This window comes from Amblyraja radiata, chromosome 38, assembly GCF_010909765.2.
Source record: "Amblyraja radiata isolate CabotCenter1 chromosome 38, sAmbRad1.1.pri, whole genome shotgun sequence".
Classification (NCBI taxonomy): Eukaryota; Metazoa; Chordata; class Chondrichthyes; order Rajiformes; family Rajidae; genus Amblyraja; species Amblyraja radiata.
Genome location: NC_045993.1, coordinates 7,064,045 through 7,077,110, shown reverse-complemented (window position 1 = coordinate 7,077,110; position 13,066 = coordinate 7,064,045). Strand labels below are relative to the sequence as shown.

General features: G+C 49.5%; 1 protein-coding gene across 1 annotated transcript; it reads right to left on the bottom strand.

The window, feature by feature from the left end:
- Positions 1–4,958: 4,958 nt before the first annotated feature.
- Positions 4,959–11,735, bottom strand: LOC116967055 (protein FAM71B-like). The gene is made up of 4 exons (XM_033013514.1): positions 11,573–11,735; positions 10,167–10,332; positions 8,220–8,449; positions 4,959–5,312 (listed from the first exon to the last, which is right to left on the bottom strand). Exons 1-4 carry the CDS (start codon positions 11,617–11,619, stop codon positions 5,111–5,113), a joined length of 645 nt encoding a protein of 214 aa, XP_032869405.1. The 5' UTR covers positions 11,620–11,735; the 3' UTR covers positions 4,959–5,110.
- Between the last annotated feature and the right edge of the window lie 1,331 nt (positions 11,736–13,066).

The following is a 13,066-nucleotide window of genomic DNA, read 5'->3' as shown; positions in this document are numbered from 1 at the left end:
CAACGTGTGTGTTGTGTGTGTGTGTGTTGTGTGTGTGGGTGTGTGTGTGTGTGCGCTACTGTGTGTGTGTGTGTGTTTGTGTGTGTGTGCTACTGTGTGTGTGTGCTATGCGTGTGTGTGCTACTGTGTGTTTGTGTGTGTGTGTGTGTGTGTGTGCTACTGTGTGTGTGTGTGTGCTACTGTGTGTGTGTGTGTGTGCTACTGTGTGTGTATGTGTGTGCTACTGTGTGTGTTACTGTGAGTGTGTGTTACTGTGTGTGTGTGTGCTACTGTGTCGTATGTGTGTGTGCTACTGTGTGTGTGTTACTGTGTGTGTGTGCACGCGCTACTGTGTGTGTGTGTTACTGTGTGTGTGTTACTGTGTGTGTGTGTGTGTGTTACTGTGTGTGTGTGTGTCGTGTGTGTGCGCTACTGTGTGTGTGTCGTGTGTGTGCGCTACTGTGTGTGTGTCGTGTGTGTGCGCTACTGTGTGTGTGTCGTGTGTGTGCGCTACTGTGTGTGTGTGTCGTGTGTGCGCTACTGTGTGTGTGTGTGCGCTACTGTGTGTGTGTCGTGTGTGTGCGCTACTGTGTGTGTGTGTGCGCTACTGTGTGTGTGTGTTACTGTGTGTGTGCGCGCGCGCTACTGTGTGTGTGTTTGTGTGTGTGCGCTACTGTGTGTGAGTGTGTTTGTGCGCGCGCTACTGTGTGTGTTACTGTGTGTGTGTGTGTGTGCGCTACTGTGTGTGTGTGTGTGCGCTACTGTGTGTGTTTGTGTGTGCGCTACTGTGTGTGTGTGTGTGCGCTACTGTGTGTGTTACTGTGTGTGTGTCGTGTGTGTGCGCCACTGTGTGTGTTACTGTGTGTGTGTGCGCCACTGTGTGTGTTACTGTGTGTGTTTGTGTGTGTGTCGTGTGTGTGCGCTACTGTGTGTGGGTCGTGTGTGCGCGCTACTGTGTGTGTGTGTGTGTGTGTGCGCTGTGTGTGTGTGTATGTGTGTTACTGTGTGTGTGTGTGTGTTACAGTGTGTGTGTGTGCGTGTGTGTGTGCTACAATGTGTGTGTGTGCTACAGTGTGTGCGTGTGTGCTACTGCCCATTGTCCTTATGGATTCACTCACCCCTGTATAATGTGGTGTTCCAGAGTCTCACAGCATGGAAACAGGCCCTTCGGCCCAACCGGCCAACATGTCCCATCTACACTAGTCCCGCCAACCTGCGTTTGGCAGCCCGTTCCATACACCAACCACCCTTTGCGTGAAAGAGTTAACCCTCACATTCATATTAAGTCTTATCTCCCTCACCTTAAATCTATGTCCTCTTGTTCTCAATTCCCCTACTCTGGGCATCTACCTGATCTATTCCTCTCATGATTTGATGCACCTCTTATAAGATCACCCCTCAGCCTCCTACGCTCCAAGGAACAGAGTCCAAGCCTGTCCAACCTCTCCCCGTAGCTCAGGCCCTCGATTCCTGGCAACAAGAACATCCTCGTAAATCTTCTCTGCACCTGTTCCAGCTTTGACAACATCTTTCCTCTAACGTGGAGCCCATGACTGAATGCAATACTATAAATGCAGCCTCACCAACCTCATATAGAACTGCAACAGGACCTCCCAACTTCTATATTCAATGTTGAGACTGGTGAAGGCCAATGTGCCAAAAGCCTTTTTGACCACCCTGTATACCTGTGACAACAGCCAATAGACAATAGGTGCAGGAGTAGGCCATTCGGCCCTTCGAGCCAGCACCGCCATTCAATGTGATCATGGCTGATCATCCCCAATCAGTACCCCGTTCCTGCCTTCTCCCCATATCCCCTGACTCCACTATTTTTAAGAGCCCTATCTAGCTCTCTCTTGAAAGCATCCAGAGAACCTGCCTCCACCGCCCGCAGAGAATTCCACAGACTCACCACTGTCTGTGAGAAAATGTGTTTCCTCGTCTCCGTTCTCAATGGCTAACCCCTTATTCTTAAACTGTGGCCCCTGGTTCTGGACTCCCCCAACATCGGGAACATGTTTCCTGCCTCTAATGTGTCCAAGCCCCTAACAATCTTATATGTTTCAATAAGATATCCTCTCATCCTTCTAAACTCCAGAGTGTACAAGCCCAGCTGCTCCATTCTCTCAGCATATGACAGAGCCGCCATCCCGGGAATTAACCTTGTGAACCTACGCTGCGCTCCCTCAATAGCAAGAATGTCCTTCCTCAAATTAGGGGACCAAAACTGCTCACAATACTCTTGCGTGATGCCACTTTCAACGATGTGATGGTCGCATGTTCGACCCGGACAGTATGTTTTCCTCTCTGCTTCCTGGACTTCCTGATCCTCTGGGAGATTCCTTGCATCTCCAGTCCACTGCCTCTTCCAATCCCAACTTTTCCAGCTCTTCCTCCCATTTCTCATATTCACGGAGAGATGGGGAAACAGGCCCTGTGGCCCCCACTGAGGCGCGGGACGGCGGTGCAGCAGTAGAGCTGCTGCCTTACAGTGGTAGAGATGTGGGTTCGATCCTGACTACGGGCGCTGTCTGTACGTTCTCCCTGTGACCGCGTGGGTTTTCTCCGTGTGCTCCAGTTTCCTCCCACACTCCAAAGCCATGCAGGTCTGTTGGTTAATAGGCTTCTGTAAATTGCCGCTAGTGTGTAGAATAGGACTAGTGTACGGGGTGATTGCTGCTCAGCACAGTCTCGGTGGGCCGAAGGGCCTGTTTCCACGTTGTACCTCTAAAGGCTAAAGATCCTCTGCTGAGCACTAACCACCCCTTTACACTGACCCAGCTTTAATCCCAGTTTTTATTCTTTCCCCTTCCTCTCCCCGTCAACTCTCCCCAGTTTTGCAGCAGGCCCAAGGGGCAATTTACAGAGGCTGATAAACCTACCAGTTCCTACATCTGTATGATGTGGGAGAAAACCAGTGCACCAGCAGAAGAACGTGCAAACCCCACACAAGACAGCACCCGCGGTCAGGATCAAACCTGTCAGGGTCTCTGTTGCTGTGAGGCAGCAGCTCTACCCGCTGCGCCAGTGTGCTGCCCCCTATTTCTTCCCACTGCCACCTTTCCATGTGGACATTGCTGAGGAGGTGACGTGGGCCTGAGCCTTCACGTGGGCTGAGGCCCTCAGTCTACAGCTGAGTCTGCGGACACTGGGCCTTCATGCGAGTCTGAGCCTAAGCCTGGGCCTAAGCCTGACCCTGGGCCTAAGCCTGACCCTGGGCCTAAGCCTGACCCTGGGCCTAAGCCTGGGTCTGAGCCTGTGTCTGACCATGAGCCTGGGCCTCAGCCCACTGCACCTTCTGTTTGCTTCAACAGCCTGCAAGCGGCTCCACATTGCAATAACAATCTAAAGTTGGGCCACGGTTTCGGGTGGGTGCAGGAAGGAACTGCAGACGCTGATTTAAACCGAAGATAGACAGCAAAATTCTGGAGTAACTCAGCGGGACAGGCAGCATCTCTGGAGAGAAGGAATGGGTGACGTTTCGGGTCGAGACCTTTCTTCAGATTGATGTCAGGGGAGAGGTAGATAAGGAAGTGTAAGGTGTGAAAAATGGGACAAAGGGGATGGAGACGAAGGAAAATGTCGAATAGATTGTTGTTAGCTGGGAGAAGTTAACGACAAAGCAAACAGATAAAATGTAGTCGGAGACAGACTGGTTGGAGAACAGGGAAGGGGGAGGGATGAAGAGAGGGGGAAAGCAAAGGCTACTTGAAGTTAGAGAAATCAATGTGTAAGCCACTCAAGTGAAATATGAGGTGCTGTTCCTCCAATTTGCGCTGGGCCTCACTCTGACAGTGGAGGAGGCCCAGGACAGTAAAGGCTGTGTGGGTATAAGGCAGCAGCTAGGAGGAGGAGCGGGAAGTGGGGACGTGTAGGGAGGGAATACCAGAATCCGGATAGCTGGAGCTACAGACACCTCCACGGAGAGGTGACATCATGGCTGATGTCTGCCACCTAATCCCATTTTCCTGCCTTCTCCCCATAATCCTTGACACACATTCTAATCAAAAACCTGTCTATCTCTACCAGGGCAAAATATCCACGGACTCCACAGCCCTCTGTGGCATTGAGTTCCACAGATTAACCACCGTCTGACTAAAGAAGTTCCTCCTCACCTCCTTTTTAAAAGAGCGGCCTTTAATTCTGAGGCTGCGACCTCTGGTCCTAGAATCCCCCACCAGTGGAAGCATCCTCTCCACATCCACTCTATGCCTCATCACTGTTCCTCGGTACACGCAACAATGAACTAAACGGAAACTCCAGTCGCTGTGGTGCTCCACCCACCATCCTCAGACCATCCCACCATTGAGGTCTTCTTCTCGGGCCACGCTTTGTCAAGAACCTACCCCCTCCCCTCGACCTGCCCACCGTGGGTGACCCTGCCAAGAGCACAGCTCCCAGGCTCATTGGCAACGGCAAGCTTCTCAACGTGGCAAGGCGAGGACTTGTAAACCGTGAATTAAACGATGCCTGACAGTAACGACAACTCCTCCCCCCGACCCACGACCCAATAGACAATAGGTGCAGGAGTAGGCCATTCGGCCCTTCGAGCCAGCACCGCCATTCAATGTGATCATGGCTGATCATCCCCAATCAGTACCCCGTTCCTGCCTTTTCCCCATATCCCCTGACTCCGCTATATTTAAGAGCCCTATCTAGCTCTCCCTTGAAAGCATCCAGAGAACCTGCCTCCACCGCCCTCTGAGGCAGAGAATTCCACAGACTCACAACTCTCTGTGAGAAAAAGTGTTTCCTCGTCTCTGTTCTAAATGGCTTACCCCTTATTCTTAAACTGTGTGTGGCCCCTGGTTCTGGACTCCCCCAACATCGGGAACATGTTTCCTGCCTCTAGCGTGTCCAAACCCTTAACAATCTTATATGTTTCAATGAGATGCCCTCTCATCCTTGTAAACGAGAATTCCCAAAGGGTCACACGCCTGGAGTTATATATCATTTATATATTTTATTTTTTTTTGTTTCATTATCTTTGACTTCCAGTTTGGATCTGTCTCTCCACCCTGGCGAGAGTGGGAGCAGAGAGGGAGGAAGTGATGCTCCTGGGTGAAGCAACAAGCAGAGGCGTTGGGAGGTGTATCCGGGCAGAGGGGGGTGGGGATGGGGGGGGGTTCGCTCAGGGCGGGCTGGCCGCGGACCCCCTGTGGGGGTAGATGTGCTGCATCAGCTTCACCCAGTGCTGGAACATCTCATCCTCGTACCGGGGGTCCACCCCCACCAGCTGCAGGTAGAAGGACTGGTGGGTGGCCAGCCTCAGCCGCAGGCGATGGTTCTTCTCGTCGTAGACGGAGATCTTCGTCAGCTTCAGGGGGAACAGCCTGGGGAGTCAACAGGAGAAAACACATGAGCACGAGACTTCAAAACTCTTGGAAACAGGCCCTTCAGGCCACACTGACCATCGATCACCCGTTCACACTAGTTCTATGCAAGCTACCAGAAAGTAAGCATGCAGGTACAGCAGGCAGTGAAGAAAGCGAATGGCATGTTGGCCTTTATAACAAGAGGAATCGAATATAGGAGCAAAGAGGTCCTTCTGCAGTTGTACAGAGCCCTAGTGAGACCACACCTGGAGTATTGTGTGCAGCTTTGGTCCCCTAATTTGAGGAAGGACATTCTTGCTATTGAGGGAGTGCAGCGTAGGTTTATAGGGTTAATTCCCGGGATGGCAGGACTGTCATATGCTGAGAGAATGGAGCAGCTGGGCTTGTACACTCTGGAGTTTAGAAGGATGAGAGGGTATCTCATTGAAACATATAAGATTGTTAACGGCTTGGACACGCTAGAGGCAGGAAACATGTTCCCGATGTTGGGGGAGGCCAGAACCAGGGGCCACAGTTTAAGAATAAGGAGTAAGCCATTTAGAACGGAGACGAGGAAACACTTTTTCTCACAGAGGGTGGTGAGTCTGTGGAATTCTCTGCCTCAAAGGGCGGTGGAGGCAGGTTCTCTGGATGCTTTCAAGAGAGAGCTAGATAGGGCTCTTAAAAATAGCAGAGTCAGGGGATACGGGGAGAAGGCAGGAACGGGGTACTGATTGGGGATGATCAGCCATGATCACATTGAATGGCGGTGCTGGCTCAAAGGGCCGAATGGCCTACTCCTGCACCTATTGTCCATTGTCTATGTTGTCCCACTTCGCATTAACTCCCTACACTTTAGGGGTAAATTTACAGAGGCCAATTAACCTCCAGTATAAACCAGTAGAAATAAGGATCTGCATATGCTGGTCTGAAGAAGGGTCCCAATCTGAAACGTCACCTGTCCATGTTCCCCAGAGATGTTGCCTGAACAGCTCAGTTACTCCAGCACTTTGTGTGCCTTCGAACCTATAAACCTACACATCTGTGGGAGAAAACCCGGAGTAAACCCTCGGGCTCACAGGGAGAACGGGCAAACTCCACACGGACAGCACCCGAGGTCAGGATGGAAGCCGGGTCTCTGGCGCTGTGTTGGAGCAGCTCCACTGACTGCGTCACCGTTCCACCAGGTTGGGTGAGGCCCAGGAACTCTGGCTGATTTGTCCTTCCCAATGGACAAAGGTTTTCCAATCGATCCAATCCGTTTACCAGTCTACCCGGCAGAGCAGCGCTCCCCAGACAGTGCCGATGTGGACTGGCCAGGTTCCCGATCATCTACATGAACTCACCTACAATCCCCGACTTTTGTTTCTGTTTGGAGGCCGGTTCTCTGGATGCTTTCAAGAGAGAGCTAGATAAGGCTCTTAAAAATAGCAGAGTCAGGGGATATGGGGAGAGGGCTAGAACGGGGTACTGATTGGGGATGACCAGCCATGATCACATTGAATGGCGGTGCTGGCTCGAAGGGCCAAATGGCCTAGTCCTGTACCTATTGTCTATTGTCTATTGTAAAAGAAAATACCAAAACTATACCTATCCCAAGTTCAAGGGTGTGCAAAAGACATGACCAGTGTGATGGATATGCCAAAGCAGCATAGGATAGGCAATGGAGAGGATGACTGAGTGAGTGGACCATCTTCGCAGATACTGAAGATCTTGATGGATTGGCCAGGTGGGCTGAGGAATGGTTAATGGAATTTAATACAGGGAAATGTGAGGTGTTACATTTTGGCAGGACCTGCAATGGTAGGGCTCTGGGTAGTGTTGTAGAGCAGAGGGATCTAGGATCTAGCAGGTGCATGGTTCCATGAAGGTGCAGTCGCAGGTAGATAGGATAGTCAAAAAGGCTTTTGGCACATTGACTTTCATCAGTAAGAGTATTGAGTACAGAAGTTGGGAGGTCGTGTTGCAGTTGTATAAGACGTTGGTGAGGCCGCATTTAGAGTATTACGTTCAGTTCTGGGCACCATGTTATCGGAAAGATATTGTCAAGCTGGAAAGGGTACAGAGAAGATATATGAGGATGTTGCCAGGATTAGAGGCTCTGAGCTTTAGGGAGAGGTTGAGTAGGCTGGGACTCTATTCCTTGGAGCACATGAGGGTGAGGGGTGATCTTATAGAGGTGTATAAAATTATGAGAGGAATAGATTGGGCAGATGCACACAGTCTCTTGCCCAGAGTATGTGAATTAAGGTGAAGGGGAAAAAATTAATAGGAATCTGAGGGGTAATCTTTTCACACAAGGGGTGGTGGGCATCTGGAACAAGCTGCCAGAGGGGGTAGTTGAGGCAGGGACTATCCTAACGTTTTAAGAAACAGTTAGACAGGTACATGGATAGGACAGGTGTGGAGGGATACGGGCCAAAAGTGGGTAGCTGGGACATGTTGGCCGGTGTGGGCAAGTCTCGTGTAGCTGGGACATGTTGGCCGGTGTGGGCAAGTCTTGTGTAGCTGGGACATGTTGGCCGGTGTGGGGAAGTCTTGTGTAGCTGGGACATGTTGGCCGGCGTGAGCAAGTCTTGTGTAGCTGGGACATGTTGGCCGGCGTGGGGAGGTCTTGTGTAGCTGGGACATGTTGGCCAGTGTGGGGAGGTCTCGTGTAGCTGGGACATGTTGGCCGGTGTGGGCAAGTCTTGTGTAGCTGGGACATGTTGGCCGGCGTGGGGAGGTCTTGTGTAGCTGGGACATGTTGGCCGGTGTGGGCAAGTCTTGTGAAGCTGGGACATGTTGGCCGGCGTGGGGAGGTCTTGTGTAGCTGGGACATGTTGGCCAGTGTGGGGAGGTCTCGTGTAGCTGGGACATGTTGGCCGGCGTGGGCAAGTTGGGCCTGTTTCGAAACTGTATCACTCTATGACTCTAATGCCTCACCTCAGCAGTTGAAGAGGGGTGTAGGCGTCCCCAGGGAGCTGCGACTCTGGACTCAAGATTTCCCCCGGGTTCCTGTTGAATATCTGCAGCTGGAGCTGTCTCTGTCGATCACTGGGCTGGGCGATGAGCAGAACATCAGGGGTATAGAGCGTGGGGTCTGTGGAGGAGACTCCTAACGTCACCATGGTCACTCGGTGATGGATGTCACTCACGTGGCCCTTCTTACTGACCTACAATCACAAGTTTGGGGTTTATTCAGGGACAGTTTCTTCCCAGCTGTTCCCAGGCAACGGGCCCATCCGACCACAACTAGGACAACGGGCGGCGCAGCGGGTAGAGTTACTGGCTTCTTTTTATGCCCCTGTCCCACTTAGGAAACCTGAACGGAAACCTCTGGAGACTTTGCGCCCCACCCAAGGTTTCCGTGCGGTTCCCGGAGGTTTTTGTCAGTCTCCCTACCTGCTTCCACTACCTGCAACCTCCGGCAACCACCTGCAACCTCCGGGAACCACCTGCAACCTCCGGGAACCGCACGAAGACCTTGGGTGGGGCGCAAAGTCTCCAGAGGTTTCCGTTCAGGTTTCCTTAAGTGGGACAGGGGCATTTACAGCACCAGAGACCCGGTTCGAATCCCGACTGCGGGTGCTGTCTCTACGGAGTTTGCACGTTCTCCCCGAGACCCGCGTGGGTTTCCTCCGAGATCTTCAGTTTCCTCCCACACTCCAAACACGTGCAGGTTTGTAGGTTAATTGGCTTGGTGTAAATGTAAAATTGTTCCTGATGTGTGTAGGATAGTGTTAATGTGCGCGGTCTCGGTGGGCCGAAGGGACCGTTTCCGCGCTGTATCTCTAAACTAATCTAAACTAGAGCGCACTCATGAACTACCATCTACCTCATTGGTGACCTTCGGACTATCTTTGATCGGACTTTACTGGCTTTACCTTGTACTAGTGTTATTCCCTTATCATGTATCTGTACACTGCGAATGGCTCATTGTAATCATGTATTGTCTTTCCAACAGAAGCTTTTTTATTATACCTTCTTTTTGTTCAATTTAGAGATACAGCGATGAAACATCCCTCCGACTCTGCACCGACCAGCGATCTACACTAGCACTATCCTATACACTAGGGACAACTCTTTTTAGCCAATTAACCTTTGGAGTGTGGGAGGAAACCAAGAGGAGCTTTATTGTATACAGTTCAGCAAAGTATTACTATATACTGTTTCTTCCCAACTACTAACAGGCAACTGAACCATCCTGTCAAAAACTAGAGAGCGGTCCTGACCTGATATCTACATCATTGGATTACCTCGGATTATCTTTAATCAGACTTTACTGGACTTTATCTTGCGCTAAACATTATTCCCTGTGTCCTGTATCTGTATACTGTGGATGGCTCCGTTGTAATCATGTACAGTCTTTCCGATGACTGGTTAGCACGCAACAAAAAGCTTGTCACCGTACCTCAGTACACATGACCATAAAAGAACTAAAATATAAGCCATATGCAAGGGAAATTCTGGATTAAGTCCAAAGTGTATAGGAATAGGCCGCTGAGGCAAGTCGCCAGGTTTTGATTAAGGACAAGGGTGGCACAGCGGTAGAGTTGCTGAATTACAACACTTACAGCGCCCGAGACCCGGGTTCGATCCTGGCTACGGGTGCTGTCTGTACAGAGTTTGTACATTCTCCCCGTGACCTGCGTGGTTTTCGCCGGGACATTAGGTTTCCTCCCACACTCCAAAGACGTACAGGTTTATAGGTTAATTGACTTGCTATAAACATATAACATTGTCCCTAGTGTGTGTGGGATAGTGTTAAATGTGCGGGCATCACTGGTCGGTGCGGACTCGGTGGGCCGAAGGGCCTGGTTCCGCGCTGTACCTCTGAGCTAAACTAAAAACCTAAGACGACTAAGTTGGAAGATGTTGTTTTTACCTCACCTGTATAAAATTGCTTTCAAAAACAGGCGCAGTCTTAAAGAGGGCGAAATCACCGTTGTACAGGTGCTGCTGCATTTCTCCTGCAAACGAGGCCGGCACCGCTCCAATGTCCTCAAGAAGTTTGTAAAACAAGTAGGATCTGATATCAAGTGTGGCCTTTTCAGAACTTGACAAGATGTTGGCAATTAATACAAATAGGACACGCAATGAATAATTCTTAACCAATGTTATTCAGAGGTTTAGAGCTTTCTAAAACCACGTCTTTGTTCACAAGTATCTGATCATAGCAAAAGGATTTGAGTATAGGAGCAGGGAGGTTCTACTGCAGTTGTACAGGGTCTTGGTGAAACCACACCTGGAGTATTGCGTACAGTTTTGGTCTCCTAATCTGAGGAAAGACATTCTTGCCATAGAGGGAGTACAGAGAAGGTTCGCCAGACTGATTCCTGGGATGTCAGGACTTTCATATGAAGAAAGACTGGATAGACTCGGCTTGTACTCGCTAGAATTTAGAAGATTGAGGGGGGATCTTATAGAAACTTACAAAATTCTTAAGGGGTTGGACAGGCTAGATGCAGGAAGATTATTCCCGATGTTGGGGAAGTCCAGAACCAGGGGTCACAGTTTAAGGATAAGAGGGAAGTCTTTTAGGACTGAGATGAGAAAAACATTTTTCACACAGAGAGTGGTGAATCTGTGGAATTCTCTGCCACAGAAGGTAGTTGAGGCCAGTTCATTGGCTATATTTAAGAGGGAGTTAGATGTGGCCCCTGTGGCTAAAGGGATCAGGGGGTATGGAGAGAAGGCAGGGATGGGATACTGAGTTGGATGATCAGCCATGATCATATTGAATGGCGGTGCAGGCTCGAAGGGCCGAATGGCCTACTCCTGCACCTATTTTCTATGTTTCTATCAAAGCTCCTGGACGTTCTGGTAAAAGGCCATTGACCCCAATCTTTACTCTGTGTCTCTCCATGATAATTATCTGCTCTGCAGATTTACTTCTCTTATCTTAACCCTACAATTAGCGAGAAGTTGAGGAATGGACAGGCGATGTTTCGGGTGGCCACCCTTCCTAATCATCAGTGTGAAGAATGGTCCACACCCAAAATGTGGTTGTCCATTTCCCTCCATAGATGCTGCCTGATCCACCTAGATCCTACAACTGTTTGCTTTCCTCACAAGATTTTAGCATCTCTTGTGCCTCCAGTTCATGGCTATTGCCATAACCCAGGGTCTAAATCCTAGACCCTCTACCCAACAAGTGTTGTCAGCAGAAGGGGCCTCGCCGCCACCTTCTCAAGGACATTGAGGAACTTGCTCGTCAATGTCTCGCCAGTGGGTTAGGTCCTTCCACAGATAACAGAACCTCCCCCCGGGGAAGTGAGCAAACGTCCCACTCTCACCAGATCCGTGGCTCGGTGAGTCTGGACTCGGCTGACTGCTCGGGCATTAAAGTAATGGTTGGATGTAACCGGGAAACCTTCGACTAGAGCGCCTCATTCTTGGGCAAACTTTCTCTCCGCGGCTGAGGTCAGCGGTGAGTCGACTGGCGGTCTGTTCGCGCACAAAGGCTCGCCGTTTGCAGGAGTTCTGTCGCAACCAGAGGCGGGGATACCAACGCTCAGACTCGCCAGCTTGGGAAGTACAACCCAGGGCGGACTGATCCGCCTGGGCGAGGACACACACACACACGGGACAAGGATATGACACCTAAAGTGGGCATCAGAGCGGGGGTATTTATCTGGGTCAACCACAAACATTAAAGAGTCCAGAGTTGATTTATTTGTCATATGTCTTGAAACGCAACAATGCAATTCGTACTTGCAGCCGCACACCAGATCTGTAAACATTGTACACTGTCAACACGTACTGTATATATATGGTAGACAAAAATGCTGGTGAAACTCAGCGGGTGCAGCAGCATCTATGGAGCGAAGGAGATAGGCAACGTTTCGGGGCCGAAACCCTTCTTCAGACTGACTGTATATATATGTGTAAATATCAGTAGGGTAGATAGATAGATACTCAGTAATATATATATATACTTCAAGACTTCAATAGGGTGATTTCACGAAAGGTCACTGGAGCGTAGATCCGCACCCACGTGACCGAAAATGTTAACTAGGGGACAAGCGTCACTTCCGGTACATGTTAGTGAATGGGAAAACACGCACTTTCACACCCGTTAAAAACATCAAAAACGGCCAGGTTTTGAGCTGCAATTAAGTGTACTAGTCGGGGTGACCGTGAGGCACAGCAACCTAAATTTACAGTCCAAAAAAAAGATAGAAACTAAGGTAAATACAAGAGGGAGCTGAAGGGGCAAAAAAGGCGGAAGTGCTAGCGGACTTTTTTCTTGGAGATTTAAAGATCCAAAATATCGGGAATTATCGCGTTTGCTCGCTGCATTTCATCAAAAGTGGCATTATTGACTTTTTTTCTTTATTCATTTGTTATATGAAAAGTTTTAAAAGTTAGAAACCCGTCAGTAAAATTGCAAAATCGCCCATGGTTCTCGGGTGGGTTTTAACATGCAAAATGAACACGCTTCTGAAGCTCCATTTACCATTTAAATAATCGTAAGCTTGCATCTCAGTAAAATTGATTTCCAAACGCATTGAGAGCTTACGATTATTTAAATGTTAATAATAATAATAAATACTTTATTGATCCCCTCAGGGAAATTCAGAGGTAAATGTAGCTTCAGAAGCGTGTTCATTTTGCATGTTAAAACCCACCCGAGAACCATGGGCGATTTTGCAATTTTACTGACGGGTTTCTAACTTTTAAAACTTTTCATATAACAAATGAATAAAGATAAAAAAGTCAATAATGCCACTTTTGATGAAATGCAGCGAGCAAACGCGATAATTCCCGATATTTTGGATCTTTAAATC

Bases quoted from the DNA above. Each gene is read 5' to 3' on its own strand.
- LOC116967055 (XM_033013514.1), bottom strand. From the start codon at position 11,619: ATGCCCGAGCAGTCAGCCGAGTCCAGACTCACCGAGCCACGGATCTG. The intron at 8,450-10,166 runs GTGAGGTAAAAA...TTGTGATTGTAG, and splicing joins TTGAAAGCAATTTTATACAG to GTCAGTAAGAAGGGCCACGT. The intron at 5,313-8,219 runs GTGAGGCATTAG...TTGACTCCCCAG, and splicing joins ACCCCTCTTCAACTGCTGAG to GCTGTTCCCCCTGAAGCTGA.